Here is a 13183-nt window from a genome sequence, read left to right as displayed (position 1 = left end):
AACCAGGGTCCTTTGGCTTTGTAGGCAAACACCTTAACCACTAAGTCATATCTCCAACCCTATAAGTTCTATTTCTGTAGAGAGCACTAATAAGGATTTCAGTGTCAGGAATGAGGGCACTGCTATGCTAGATCTGGTTCTTAGGCATTTGCAACTAGTTTGCAGAAGGAATTGAAAGGGACTCTGGAGATATGGGATAGAAATGCCCTACAATGCTGTACGCAGAGCTCAATGGGCAATTCCAGGTGAGCTTGCAAGGTCAGAACGCTGGCGGTAGAGGTTATGCTCATGAGGTTTCAGCTGGGAACCAGGATATTTGTGAGTTGGACAAGAGGCCAGTCATGCTACATTCGGGCAAAGAAATGTCTATATTTCTCCAAGTCCTGAAAATTTGAGTGAGTCTGAATTCAAAAGTAATGTGCAAATAAATTTGTTGGAGGAAAGTTCAAGACAGCACAGCATGAGTGAGACTGTGCTGTGGTTATTGCTGGCTGCTTTTAGCCAGGTTTGTTATCAGAATTAGAAGACAAAGCAGAGCAGAATAATTTGGAGAACATGCAGTTTGGCCAGGAAAAGAGCATGTTGTAAAGTTGTGGACAACGAGGCTGTAAAGATTAGAGCCAATGAAAAGAAGATAGGCACTTGGAGCTGAGACAACAGGAATGTGCCTTTGAGGACGTCTCAGAGATTGGCTTAACCACTCAGGCAGCCGGTGTCTCCTGCAGCTCCTCTTCGGGGAACTCTTCTCAAGTTGGCAGCAGAACTCACTGGCCCTCTGCCTGTTCCTGGTACAGGCATGCAGAATGCAAGACACTGAGACTTCCACCAAGACTCCCAAGGAGACCTTGTGAGGTCAGGCAACGTGCGGATTTCCTGGAGGAAGCCCTCAGAGGAAGAGGCATGGAACTTTGAGGGTAAAAGCCAAGCTACAATAGAGACCCTGGATGGTGAAGATGCCAGAACTGCGAAGCATTTGCCTAGAAATGCTACAGGCACCGAAGGGCGTCAGACCAAAGGAGTAGCAGACAATAGTCACAGAGGTGTGGCTGGCCGCTCATGCCACGCGCTCTAATGTTGGGCACAAGGCTGTAGGATTTAACGTTCTCCAGCTGGCTTCCCCCTGCTTTGGCCCCCACTCCCTCCTTTCTATGCCCCTGCTCCTCCCTTTTGGAATGGGAGTATTTACTCTGTGCATTATACATTGGAATAACTTCTTTTCAAAAATTTTGCAGGGGCTCACACTAAGAGATTTCTAAGAGTCTGGTTATACAATTTTTGAACAATGTTGGAACTATTAAAAATAGGGAGACAATGAAAAGTTGGACTAAATACATTTTTTCATTATGAAGATCCTGTGAATATGAAATACTCCCACAGGCTCATGTTTGAACACTCGGTCCCCTGCTCTTGGTGCTACTGTTGGGGGTTCTGAAAACAGAAGGCAAGGGTCTGGCTGGAGAAGCTGGGTTGCTGTGGGTTTGTCCACATGGGTGTATTATCTCTGACTATGCCCTACCTTGTTATCTTGCTGCTTCCTGAGCTACCAACATATGAACTGAGCAGCAGAGCCATGTCCTCCCTGGATGATGGGCTGAACCCTCTGAAACCATGAGCCCACACAAATCTTTCTTCCTTAAAGTTGTTTGCCAGGCATTTTGTCACAGTGGCAAAAATGTACTTTTACAATAATGCCTTTAATTGTGACTGCTCTTTACTGTTTCTTTAAACTTTACCACAGTGTTCTACAAAGCACAAGGGAGATTGAGTCCAGGAGGTACAGGCTGTAGTTGGAATTTTTCCCATGCAAAAACTGTTCAGGCCCCTTTGAAAGGTTTGCATTTCGGTATGGTCACAACCCTTGCTTTCTCCTTCCCTTCAAAAGCCCCATAGCATATTCTCTCTCCTCTCTCTTTCTTCCCCAGGAGATATTAACTTCTTTGTTCTAAAATGTTAATCTTACAAATGTTCATATCTACCAGCTACTTGTTACCAAAGTATCTGGCACCCAGAGGCTGACTAGTATTTTCAGGCACTTTCCCTGCCTCCTTCTTTTGAAAGCTTTTGCCAACTGTGCTTGTTGGAGTGGGAGCTTTGTGGATGTACCGCCCCCTATCCCCTGTGGCGTAGCATCAGAATGACCCAGGAACGTGTGCTGGGGAGGTGGAGATAGGCGGATTCCTGGAGGTCATGGGCCAGTGAGTCTAGCCTAATTGATGAGATTCAGACTAATGAGCAATCTTGTCTCAAAAAAGGTGGATGGGGTGCTGAAGAGATGGCTCAGTTGTTATGTGTGCTTGCTGTGAATAGTGAGTGCTGAGACTGCCCGCCTCCACAGCCCACGTAACCAGAGTCAATAAAAGATTTGAGCTCAGACAAGAAGGGGTGGAAATGCAATGAAGCTGGACACCAAGCACATCCTGTTGTAGACCAGCACATAGGGTGCTGCCTGGGCATATATATGTGTGTATAACACACACACACACACGCACACGCACACGCACACACACACACACATACGGTGAACAGTTCTCCTGAGGATGACATCTGAGGTTGTAGTCTGGCCTCCACATGCATGTACACACACGTGTGCACATGCCCCCGCACACATTAAGAAAAAAAAAAAAAGACAAAACAACTACAAAAAGATACCTTTTCAAAACAGTTCTCTTTTTGTTTTCAAGGCAAGGTCTCACTCTAGCCTAGGCTGACCTGGAACTCACTCTGTTAGTCTCAGGCTGGCCTTGAACACATGACATTCCTCCTACCTCTGCTTCCCATTTTCCAGGATTAAAGGAATGCACCACCATGCCTGGCTTCCAAATCACGTCTATGTTCAACTCGCGCGCGCTGCAATCAGGGCTCAGACTGAACTCATAAAATGCCTTGCCTCCCCTCAGCGCTCTCAGTGAGGGGGGAAGGAAAGGAAACCTGGTGCTTTTATTTGCAAAAACAATGGCACAGTGTGTTCACTCATGTTCAAGCTCAACACGGAGTTCAAATTCAGATCGTTCTTAGCACACAGGCTGCAATGTCTCTAAGATGCTGGGGGAGGGGTAGCCTAACATTCCGGCACTTGTCCACACTCCAGCCAGAGGTGTGATGCAGGAATAACTCTGGCTAGGGTTACATGACGGAAATGTATGAATTGCTGCTGGGAGGGAAATTATTCCATGGAACTCACGACCATAGCCATGGGTGACTCAAAATCTGAGCAAACTGGCAGGGTGGCATCAAGGCCAACCTGCTCATCACCCAGCGTGTAAGGGGCCTGGGGTTGTCATGGAACACCTGTGCCCACCTCACACCATGGTCATGACCTTCAGTGCTGCCGGCTGGAACCTGCGGATCTTCTTCTTCAGGGCTTTGGAGGCCTTGATGCGGCACAGCTTGGGAACGGGTGGCAGGGTTGGCCTGGTGCTTCCTGGGGTCCTCAGGGGATGCCGGGGGGCCACCTGAGGCCAGGCCTGCTCTCTCTGCCCAGCCTCTGCACCGTCCCTACCGCCGCCAGTCTGGACACTGTCCTCTGAGTCGCTGTCACTGGACTCCTGGTCCCCAAAGCGATTGGCAGTGTGGTCGCTAGCCTCCCCCTCGCTCGTCTCAGCGATGGTGGAATGGAACAGGGAACTGCACTCGGCCGAGTGGTCCGAGGGCTCTGACTCACTCTTGGCATAGGCATCCTGACGGGCTAGAGTGGGCCTGCCCCGAGCCCACGGACCACTTGCTTTTCTAGCTGGAGGCCGGGGAGGCCCCAGGCTGGGCCCCGGACCGCTGGTCAGGCGGGGCTTGGCTGAGATCTCCACAGTAGACTGCCACTTGCGCTGTTTCCTCCTGGCCACTGAGCTGAGGGGGGCTGCCTCCACTGGGAACAGGGCTTGGGATGATGCACGGTAACCCTCCTGTCGGGCCACCATTAAGGGGACAAAAAAGGGAACAGGATAGAGGGTGGACTCAGAGCAAGAGCGTCCAGGAGCCTCCCTGGCCAATGGAGGCCTCCTGCTGAGCCCTCCCCCCAGGGGCCTGGGTGAGGGGTCCCACTCCCGGGGCAGCTGGGAAGCAACCTGGGTGCCCCCTTGTCTCTCTGGTCGCGGAGGCAGCTGCTTCCCTAAACGTGGCACCTTGTCACTGGCCCTTCTCCTGATCTTTGTGGCTTTGCTCTGGGGGGGACCGGTCTTCGGGCTTGTGGAGGAAGGGGCTTCCCCAGTGTTGCCGAGTGGGTGGACAAAGGGTCCTGGGGCCAGAGGGGGACTCTCGGGGCCCAGGAGCCTAGAGGGGGACAGGGCTTGTCCTTGGCCATAGTCACTGTGGGTCTGGAGACAAGAGGAGGGGCCCATGGCGGTATCGCCACGGACAGCAGGCTTTCTGAGTGTGGCTCCCTCGTTTGAAGAACTGCTGGGAGGCTGGGGGTCCACGGGGGATGCGGGTCCTTGCTGCTTGAGGGTGTTCTCACTGACATCACTGCTCTGCACCATCCCTCCCCCACCCCTCCTAGGAATCAGCTTCTTGAGTAAAATTCCACTATCTGACCTCTGGCTACAGGGCTTCTGTGGGAAAGAGGATGTATCATGTCCTAGGGTTCCCTGTTCCCCCACAATGCCCCTCGAGGGGTCCCCTCGTCTCCGTAGACGCAAAAGCCTGTCGATGTAGGCTTCAGCCGGGCCCAGCTCAGGGATAGGCCGAGATCGAGTCCCACTCAGACCCCCTGGGCTCAAAGGGGGCTCTCTAGAGGGTGAGTAGCTATCAAACTGTGAGGTGTCCTTAGTCAGAGCAAATAGGGGGCTCTGCAGAGCCACTGCATGCAGGGGGCTGGGGTATGGGTACACCTCCTGGCCACCCCTGGCCACCAGGTCACGTTGGTATTTGGGGTCCACCATGTGGGCTGGACCCTCTGTGCCCTGGCAGAGGAAGGAGGTGAATATTGAACCAGCACCAGCTCCCTGGAGCCCCAGTTCAGCAGGAAGGACTCTCTCGAGGTCACCTGGGGAATGAGAGCATGAAAAGTGCATCAACAAAGGCAGGATCCGTGTCCCTGCTCCCATTCCCTGGCTTTCCTGGTCACCGTGGGGGCGAGCGAGCCCACCAGGAAATGGCCCACACCCAGCCCCGCAGCTCTGGGTGGGTGTTAGTTTAGGTGTCATGTGACTGATCCCTGCTCCTAGGAAGAAGCGCAGGGCCCTCCCTTAGCCAGGGCCTGGTGGCCATCAAGGACAAAGCCACACACAGGACAGATAATCACAGTAGAAAGTATCTGGTGTCCCCAGGCCTGAGAGTGAAGGCAGGGACACTTTCCATGAAGATAACAGGGCTGGACCAAGCCCAGGTTTGTGTGGGAGATAAAACAAATCCGGTAGGATCTTTTCCTCTCAAGAGCACGTGACAGGAACGAGGGTGAGCCAGTCACCTCTGCACAAACGCTCGGAGTGTCACTGCAAATGTGGCGGGACCAGTGTTTCTGGAGGTCTTTGTCTCACTTTGCATTTACCTTTTGAAGATGTGTTTGCAGAAACCCCACATCATTGGAGCAGCTGGCCCACCATACACAGAGCAGCACTGGATTTCTACTCCATGCGCTGGCTATGCCAAGTGCCCCACTCCATGTGGGGCATCTCTGCTTTGTCCCAGCGAGCTTAGGCACACCATCTGCTGTGCCCTTCTCTACATGAGTCTCTTGGTCCTCTCCTACCTCTCTCTTACCTGTAGACACTGGCCTGGGCCGGAACATGCTGCGAAGCTGACCCACGTCATCTGCACTGGGCAAGGGCTTGCTGCCCTCCTCACGGGGCTGGGGACTCCACGCAGGCACGGTGGTCTCATCAGCAGAGTGGGGCCGCCAGTCCCCCATGCCAGGCCTGCTCTTAGGAGGCTGGAACACAGGCAGCCAGCTGCCCAGCGAAGGGGAGAGACGGTCACTGCAAACAGAGGCACAGGAGGTGGACAGGGAACAGGAGCCAGCGTCGCTCAACTCGTAGAAGCCTGGACGGAACAGACACTGCAAGTGAGTACACATGCTGGGCAGGGGGGCCTGAGACCCTCATTTCTCAGCTTATTCTGGCACAGAAAGGGATGGAGAAACACTGGGACAAGGTGGGCTTGAGAAGACAAGCATAGGGCAGGATGTTCTAGAGTCTTCCCTGTAACCATGCACGTGGCTGTGGGAACCACCGACTCACTTGCCTCCCATAGCTGCCCACCCCTTTCCCAGCCAGAAGATCCTTCAACCATGTGGCCACTTCCCACATCCCACCCCATGGACCTCAATCGCCATCTTTTCTCCCCTTCCTGTGCATGACTGAGTTAGTGTGTGGCCACACGGGCCATGTCAGGGACCCATCAGGCCCAGGCTGTGTAGCATGGCCAGACCAAGAGGAAAGCACTGGGAGCGCTGGGGGACTTGGAGACACCCAGGCCTATGACCACCATGACCCTAAGTCAAGGGTCTATGTTTCCATGTCTCACCAGAAGAATATTATGTAGAAAGAAAAAGGGACCAGGGCCACACATGCCAGCAATGACTTTCGTGATGCCTGAGTTGGGGCGCTAGGAGGGAGGGGCACTTTGTTCATCTCACAGGCTGTGCAGACTCCTATGCACGTATGTTCCTGTGCTCCCCAAAATCATTATCCACATGCTCCATGGGCATCCACCAACCAGGAACTCAGAAGATATTTTGTTTTTATCAAAAGCGATACTTTTGTACTTTATACTACTTAGTTGTATGTGTGTCTATAACACATATAATACATGCTATTATAGAATTTACATAGAAATATAAATCTTGGATCATATGTATTATAAATATATGTGTTACATATAAACTCTTTCATCTGTACATATCTTTTTTCAGTATTTATTAAAGCATCTGAATAACACTTAGTGATCTTCAGTAACATAAACTGCATTCCTACATTTACCAATGGCCTCCTAAGTTTCAGGTCAGCTCAAGGGCACTCTCTCATGTCAGGCAGGGCCCCCAAGAGTGGAAGAGACTGTGCTGACCGCCTGGAGGATGGGGTCCCGGCAGTGTCTCCCTCATAGCCTGGCACTGCCAGCCATACCTGAACTGGGCCTGCTATCACTGTCAGGGGCTTCACAAGACGACCGGCTCATGTCCAGTTGCAGCTCGCTTATCTGCTGGTCCAGCTGGTCCAAGTGGGTCTTCAGGCCAGCATCCTGTCGTCGTAACCGTGACTAAGGAGGTAGCAACAGAGGAGGGAAGTTAAACGAACCTGTTGCAAGTGCAGAAACCCAAATTGAGGACCGTGTGGCAAAACCAGGCCCATCGTGAAGATGCCAGGAACGCCCAGATGCCGGTGGTAAGTGGATGCCCTTGGGGGTAGCTGCTTCCAGCACAAGGGAAGCCATACCCTCGCTCTGCTGGAAGGGCCAGGCAAGGGGTCACCCTTGCTCACCCCCCTATGCAATGCACATGCACACACACCATATACCACCCAACATACATGCCACATACCACCCACACCACCCACATAACACCACACCCACATAGCATACACACACATCACCTACCCAACATACACACAGTCCCACCACAACAATACATACACCTCTTACAGGCGACAGGCCAAACTCACATACCCACATGACCCAGATCACACACCACACTATGCACTACACACATGCCACACAGACCACACATACCACACTCATAAATACATATAACACTACACACACAGCACATATACACAACTCACCAAGCAGGTACAACATACACACCCCACATGTGCCAGTCAAAAACACTGCAGGCACCAGATATTTTCACCAGTGCAGGACTTCTCACATACATCAGCTATTCCCAACGAACTATTTCCCTGTAAGGATTCAAAATGACACATCTCATGAGAAACAGGTGCCACAGGTGAAAGTTTCATTCTGTTTGCTTTCAGTTTCCAGGGAGAATCTACTGTGGCCCATGGTCTTTAGTGTAGTGACCCTTTGGCCTGTGGCGCCATCTGACTTCCCAGGGTGCCTGCCATACACTGACTCCCTCTGCCTCTCTGAGTAACACTGCTAGATGCCTGGCTTTGGGGAAGCTTTAGGGAAGATGGAACCCATCAGAATCCCAAGGTTCTCAAAATAGGAAATTCAAACTTTACTCAAAAAGTTTGCCACAGGGGCTGTAAGGATGTCTTAGTGGTTAAGGCATTTGCCTGCAAAGCCAAAGGACCAAGGTTAGGTTCCCCAGCACCCACGTTAGCCAGATGCACAAGGGGGCACATGTGTCTGGAGTTTGTCAGCAGTGGCTGGAGGCCCTGGCATGCCCATTTTCTCTCTCTCTCTCCTTCTCCCTCTTTCTCTGTCAAATAAATAAATAAAAATAAATTTAAGGCCAGGTGTGGTGGCACACGCCTTTAAAAAAGAAAGTTTGCCACAAGCATCTTCTTGTACAGAAATACACATCCCAGCTCCAGTCTCAGGGGCTGTCTCCTCCAGGCTGGCATCATCCCAACTCTACAAGTGAGCTACTCTGAGTACTGACCACATAGTCATGTGTGTGTGTGTGTGTGTGTGTGTATAGGCATACACATACGTGTACCACCTCTCTACCATCATGGAGACAGCATATATACACATCAGTTCTGAGCACACATACGTGTGCCACCTCTCTACCTTCATGAGGACATCATATATACATGTCAATCCTACAAACACACACACACACAAACTAGCACCGAGTGTTAGTTAAGCAGAGATCTCTTTCTTCCGAGAGTTTAGCCTCATCTTGACTCCAGGATGGCTGCCAACATTGCTTGCTTTACCAACTAACCTTTGGGGAGATAAGTGGCTAAGCCTACACTGTGGCTCACACTGCTCAGGCAAGTGATGGCAATACCTCCAGTAACAGCAGGGTAACAAGTCACCCCGAGTGAGAACCACAGTGAAGACTTCCTGTTCATAGGGCAAGCTAGGGTGGACACTGGTCTGGGCGAGCACCTAGCTGATCATCTCGGTCCACTCAGCTTTTCTTCCAGAACCCAAGTGAAGGTCAGAGCGACTTCAAGGGTCTGAAGAGGAAGAAGGTCTGGAAGCCATAGTATCATCTGTAGATGGGCCATGGTACAGTCAGTCAGGGACTGAGCAAAACTGTACCATCCAAGTTACCCGCTGGGCACTGGAAAGATGACATAGGCATTAGAGGCACTTGTTTGCAAGCCTACTGGCTTGCTTTCAAGCCCCCAGTATCCACGCGAAGCTGGACATAAAATAATCTCAAAGAGCTGTCAATAATGAGAGACAGAGCCGGGAGAATCCAGAAGCTCATGGGCTGTCTAGAGAGGTCATGCAGTGACAAGTAATGGAGAAGCATTGTCTTTAGGAGGAAGGAGGGGGCAGAGCTGTTCTTGGACATAATGCCCATTCCCCATGGCAGGTCTACACTGGTGCGCGCATGCATACATTACCACCACCACCACCACCACCACCAACGACAACCAAGCCAAACAAAACCAGCCCTGAGTTCACCCAGGGTTGGTGTGGGGTTTTCCTGTCATAGAGCCTTGGGGCCCACGCCAGCGCTGGGTCTCCACCTCACGCCCTCCCAAAGCTCAGCCCCTGTGTGCATCGTGCACTTGGGGACCAGCTGCTCTGCAGGTAGCCTCTAGCCAGCCAGTCTCAGTGTCTAGCTTCTTGTTGATGACTGACAGCTCCAGGGTCGTCCCCCAGGGTCCTTGTTGGGTCTTCTGGGTTCCTCTGCCTGGCTGGAAGCCCACCACCAGCACGGACACTCTTCCTTAGCCCTCCCTCACTCCTTACTTGGGTTTTCATGTTTGTGTTTTTCATCACTTTTTTGTATAGGACTTTGTGCTCAATGCCCGTATGAGCAGCATTGGGCATGGCTGGCTACGAAGCCAGTCTGAAGCACAGCAATGGAGTGTGCAGACCTAGGGAGGGCTTCAGCAGCAAGCCCTAGACCACCTGAGCCTGCCTCTGGTCTACAAGTCTCAGACTGATGTCAGGCTCTGGAAACACTGACTCAGAGATCAGAGTCCCCATGGTGGACTCACTGCTACACTGGCAGATGCTGGGCAAGCCCAAGACCCTGTACATTCACCAGCTTTCCAGGAAAAGTCTAGTGATCACAAATGTCCGAGAGCTTCCATTCCAGGGTATCACTAAAAGTCTGATCAGTTTAAAAGGCTCACTTTCCATTCCACAAAATGATTTCATTCCCTCCTCTACCCCACACTTCTACTCTGTAATCTTAGCAAAAAAAAAAAAAAAAAAAAAAAAAAAAACCCAAAAAACAAACAAAAAAAAACAGCCTTCATGGCATATTCCAAGTTCAGGATATAGAGATCATATCTAAGACCCTTCCTTCCTTTCCCTGAAAGTTAATAATGTACAAAGGAAGGATTTAATGCATGAACTACTTGGTGATACCTCTGTCTTGCAGGGGTGCAAAGTTACACCTGAGTTGAAAGGACTCCATCAATCAACAGTGACCATTGGGCTCTGTGATGTAATCACAAATGGCCCTAGGGAAGTCTTGCAGGGTCCAGTCCATGATCTGGACCCTAGATCCTGACCTTGGTCAAGCTCCCAGCCTGGCTTCGTTTGTGTCCTGTGCTTTCTCAAAGCAAGCAGGGTAGACCACGGAAAATCGCGGGCATCCTGTTAACAGATGGAGCCTGCGGGGATAGAAGAGATGAATACTACCACTTTCAGAACAAATCACTGCCGGCAAAACCAACAGCAGGAATTTTCCAGGATAAGATTACAGGGTCCCTGGCTGGCCTCCAGTCCTGAGACACCTCTGCCTTGGATTGGGTAGTACTGGTGCAAGATGGAGCAGTCAGTCCTGGCATAGTGCCAGTGGGTGGATGATGTCTGACTTAAGTGTGGCTGGGGAGCCCAACCCTTATGAGAGTGGAAACAACAGCCACTTCCTGAAGTGACAAGTCTCCGTGCCTGTGGACACACCCACAGGCACAGCCAACTGTCCAGATGGCCACCTGTAGCAGACACGGGGTCAGAGGGCATGGGTCTCACTAGCAGAGAAGTCTGGAACGTGGAGAACTGAGTGCTGAATCACCTCTCCTTCTGTTCCAGTCAAGAGAGTCACTAATTTATTTATTCAACAAAATCCTGCTCAGCAGCTCCTGCTGAGCTCGTTGTGACTTTTGACGCTAAATTAGCAGGGAGCAGCTCATCTGATGAATGCTAAATCCCTAGAAACGCGAAGAGCCTCAATGAGACTCCCCGCAGGATGCTGTGGGGGCGGGTGGGCCTCTTCCTGTCTTCACACCTGAATGGTGATTGTGGGTCAGGTGAGTCCAGCCAGCCTGGGGGAGGGCCACTTGCTCTACCCTAAAGCCCTTCGACTCACTCTTTATTAAACAGCTAACAATGTCCATAGCTCTTTTTCTGTAAGGAAAATGTGAAAGTGTTAAGTGCTGGCTGACGGCACACAAACTCAATCCCTCTTCTCTTTTGATCACACAATCCATCCCAAGAACAAAGTTGCAAGACAAAGTCTACATGTTCCTTCTGGTCCTCAGGTTAAAAAAAGAAGAAGAAGAAGAAGAAAAGAAAAGAAAACAAAAAGAAATTCAACAAAAAGCCTGTTTGATCTCTCCCAAAAGGCTACTGGTAATTGAGTGTAAGTGCTCCCAGGTTGGGCTTGGCTATTACTGAAGCCAAGTTAATCATCAGCCGAGCTCTTGCCCCCTTGAGGGGGAGTTTGTGAGCCTGGCTGAGGTCATATTCTCCAAGGAACATCACCTGCTGTGATGCCTTAGTCCCCGGGGACTGTACAGGGCTCAGGACACAACAGCCATGTCCCTCCCAGAGAACAGCTTGGCCTCCCCCAGACCTGAGCTGCCAGCCGCTGTCCACCCTCGGCCGGTTCTCCACTCGGACACTCTGCGCAGATAGCCAGAGCCCCAGGGAGCCTCTCTAGACACCGGGCTTCCTGATTCTCTAATCCCAAGCTTTATACATTTCTGAGCTAAGCGGACAGGAACGCAGCAGCAGCCTCACCCAGTTCGGACTTTGCAAAGCAGGCAGCTCTGAACAGGACAGATCTGAATTTCCACTGTGACAGAAATTCCGCTTAGAGTAACAGAGGTAACTACATTAAAAAAAAATCCTAACAGTTTAAAATAAAAAATAACATTGCACTACGGCACGAAGTTTTGACCTGTTTTTAGTAATGAAGCCGTTTCATAGGGCCCTACACTAGGTCAGGGTCCCCAGGAGGAACCTCAGCGGTCTACTCAGGATGGCAGGAGAGATGCAGGCTGCAGATCAAAAGCCAAGGGTCCCCTCTGCCCCCTCCCGCATACCTGGGGGCACGCGGCTAAACTGGAGACAGTCCTCATCAGACAGGTTCCCCAAGGACCCAGGGCAACCCGAGCGCACTGCGGCGCAACTCGGAGTGCGCTCTGCAGAGGGTGCCCGGTGTCCTCCATGCGGTGCAGCAGGAGGACCTGGTCCCTGGTCGCGGTCATGGTGCGCGCAGCCTCCCTCAGGGGGGAATCGAGTCAACGCATCCGCGTCAGCAGAGCACTGCGCACAGCCCGCCTGGACCGCACCGCCACGCAGTGTGCACGCGGCGCGGGGCAAGGCGCGCAGTCCCCGACCTGCCGCGCTCCACCGCGCAGCGCGCTCCCCACGCAGCCGGGCTCCGCGCCCGCCGCAGCCGCCCAGCCCGCCCGCCTGCACCCCACGCCGAGCGGCCTCACCAGCTGCTCCCGCAGCGCGGCCAGCGCCGCCTCCAGCCGCAGTTCGTGGCCGCGGGGTCCGGGCTCGGGCTGCAGGCCCAGGGCGCCCCGCACGCGCGCCTGCTGCGCGGCCCGCAGCCCCTGCAGCTCGTGCAGGCCGGCCAGCGCAGCGCGCAGTCGTGCGCCCACCCTCCGGCGGTCCCGGACCGCGGGTCCCGGGGGGCTGCCCTGCGACCACATCGCTCGGACCCCGAATCGCCGCCGCCGCCGCCGCTGCCGCCGCGCGTCCTCGGCGCGTCTCCCCGCCCCCGGCTCGCAGGTCGCCTAGGTGGGGCTGGACCTATCGCGGCCGCGGGGGGCGGCGTTTGCGACGCCCGGGGTCACAGCGTCTGCCCCCGCCGGTCCTGCCGCCTTCCACCCTCTTTCCCCCTCAGGCTGTGCCCAGCACCCCACTCTCCAGCCGGGATAGGGGGAGGAGGAGCTCTCCGCAGAGGGAAATAGGCAGCTTG

The 13183-nt window shown here is 52.9% G+C and overlaps 1 protein-coding gene across 3 annotated transcripts; it reads right to left on the bottom strand.

Annotated features, from left to right (window-relative positions):
• Positions 1-2871: 2871 nt before the first annotated feature.
• On the bottom strand, positions 2872-12914 carry Dact2 (dishevelled binding antagonist of beta catenin 2). 3 transcript variants are annotated; one of them, XM_045158951.1, is made up of 5 exons: positions 12297-12345; positions 10539-10640; positions 7053-7185; positions 5692-5970; positions 2872-4975 (listed from the first exon to the last, which is right to left on the bottom strand). In XM_045158951.1, exons 3-5 carry the CDS (start codon positions 7102-7104, stop codon positions 3300-3302), a joined length of 2007 nt encoding a protein of 668 aa, XP_045014886.1. In that variant the 5' UTR covers positions 7105-7185; positions 10539-10640; positions 12297-12345; the 3' UTR covers positions 2872-3299. The 3 variants fall into 3 exon arrangements, with proteins under 3 accessions (XP_045014886.1, XP_045014884.1, XP_045014885.1); XM_045158949.1 differs by lacking the exons at positions 10539-10640; positions 12297-12345 and adding an exon at positions 12696-12914; XM_045158950.1 differs by lacking the exon at positions 10539-10640 and having other exon boundaries at positions 12297-12466.
• Between the last annotated feature and the right edge of the window lie 269 nt (positions 12915-13183).

This window comes from Jaculus jaculus, chromosome 9 (genome assembly GCF_020740685.1).
Source record: "Jaculus jaculus isolate mJacJac1 chromosome 9, mJacJac1.mat.Y.cur, whole genome shotgun sequence".
Classification (NCBI taxonomy): domain Eukaryota; kingdom Metazoa; phylum Chordata; class Mammalia; order Rodentia; family Dipodidae; genus Jaculus; species Jaculus jaculus.
Note: the sequence above shows the minus strand (reverse complement) of the source record. Positions and strands in the feature narration are given on the sequence as shown.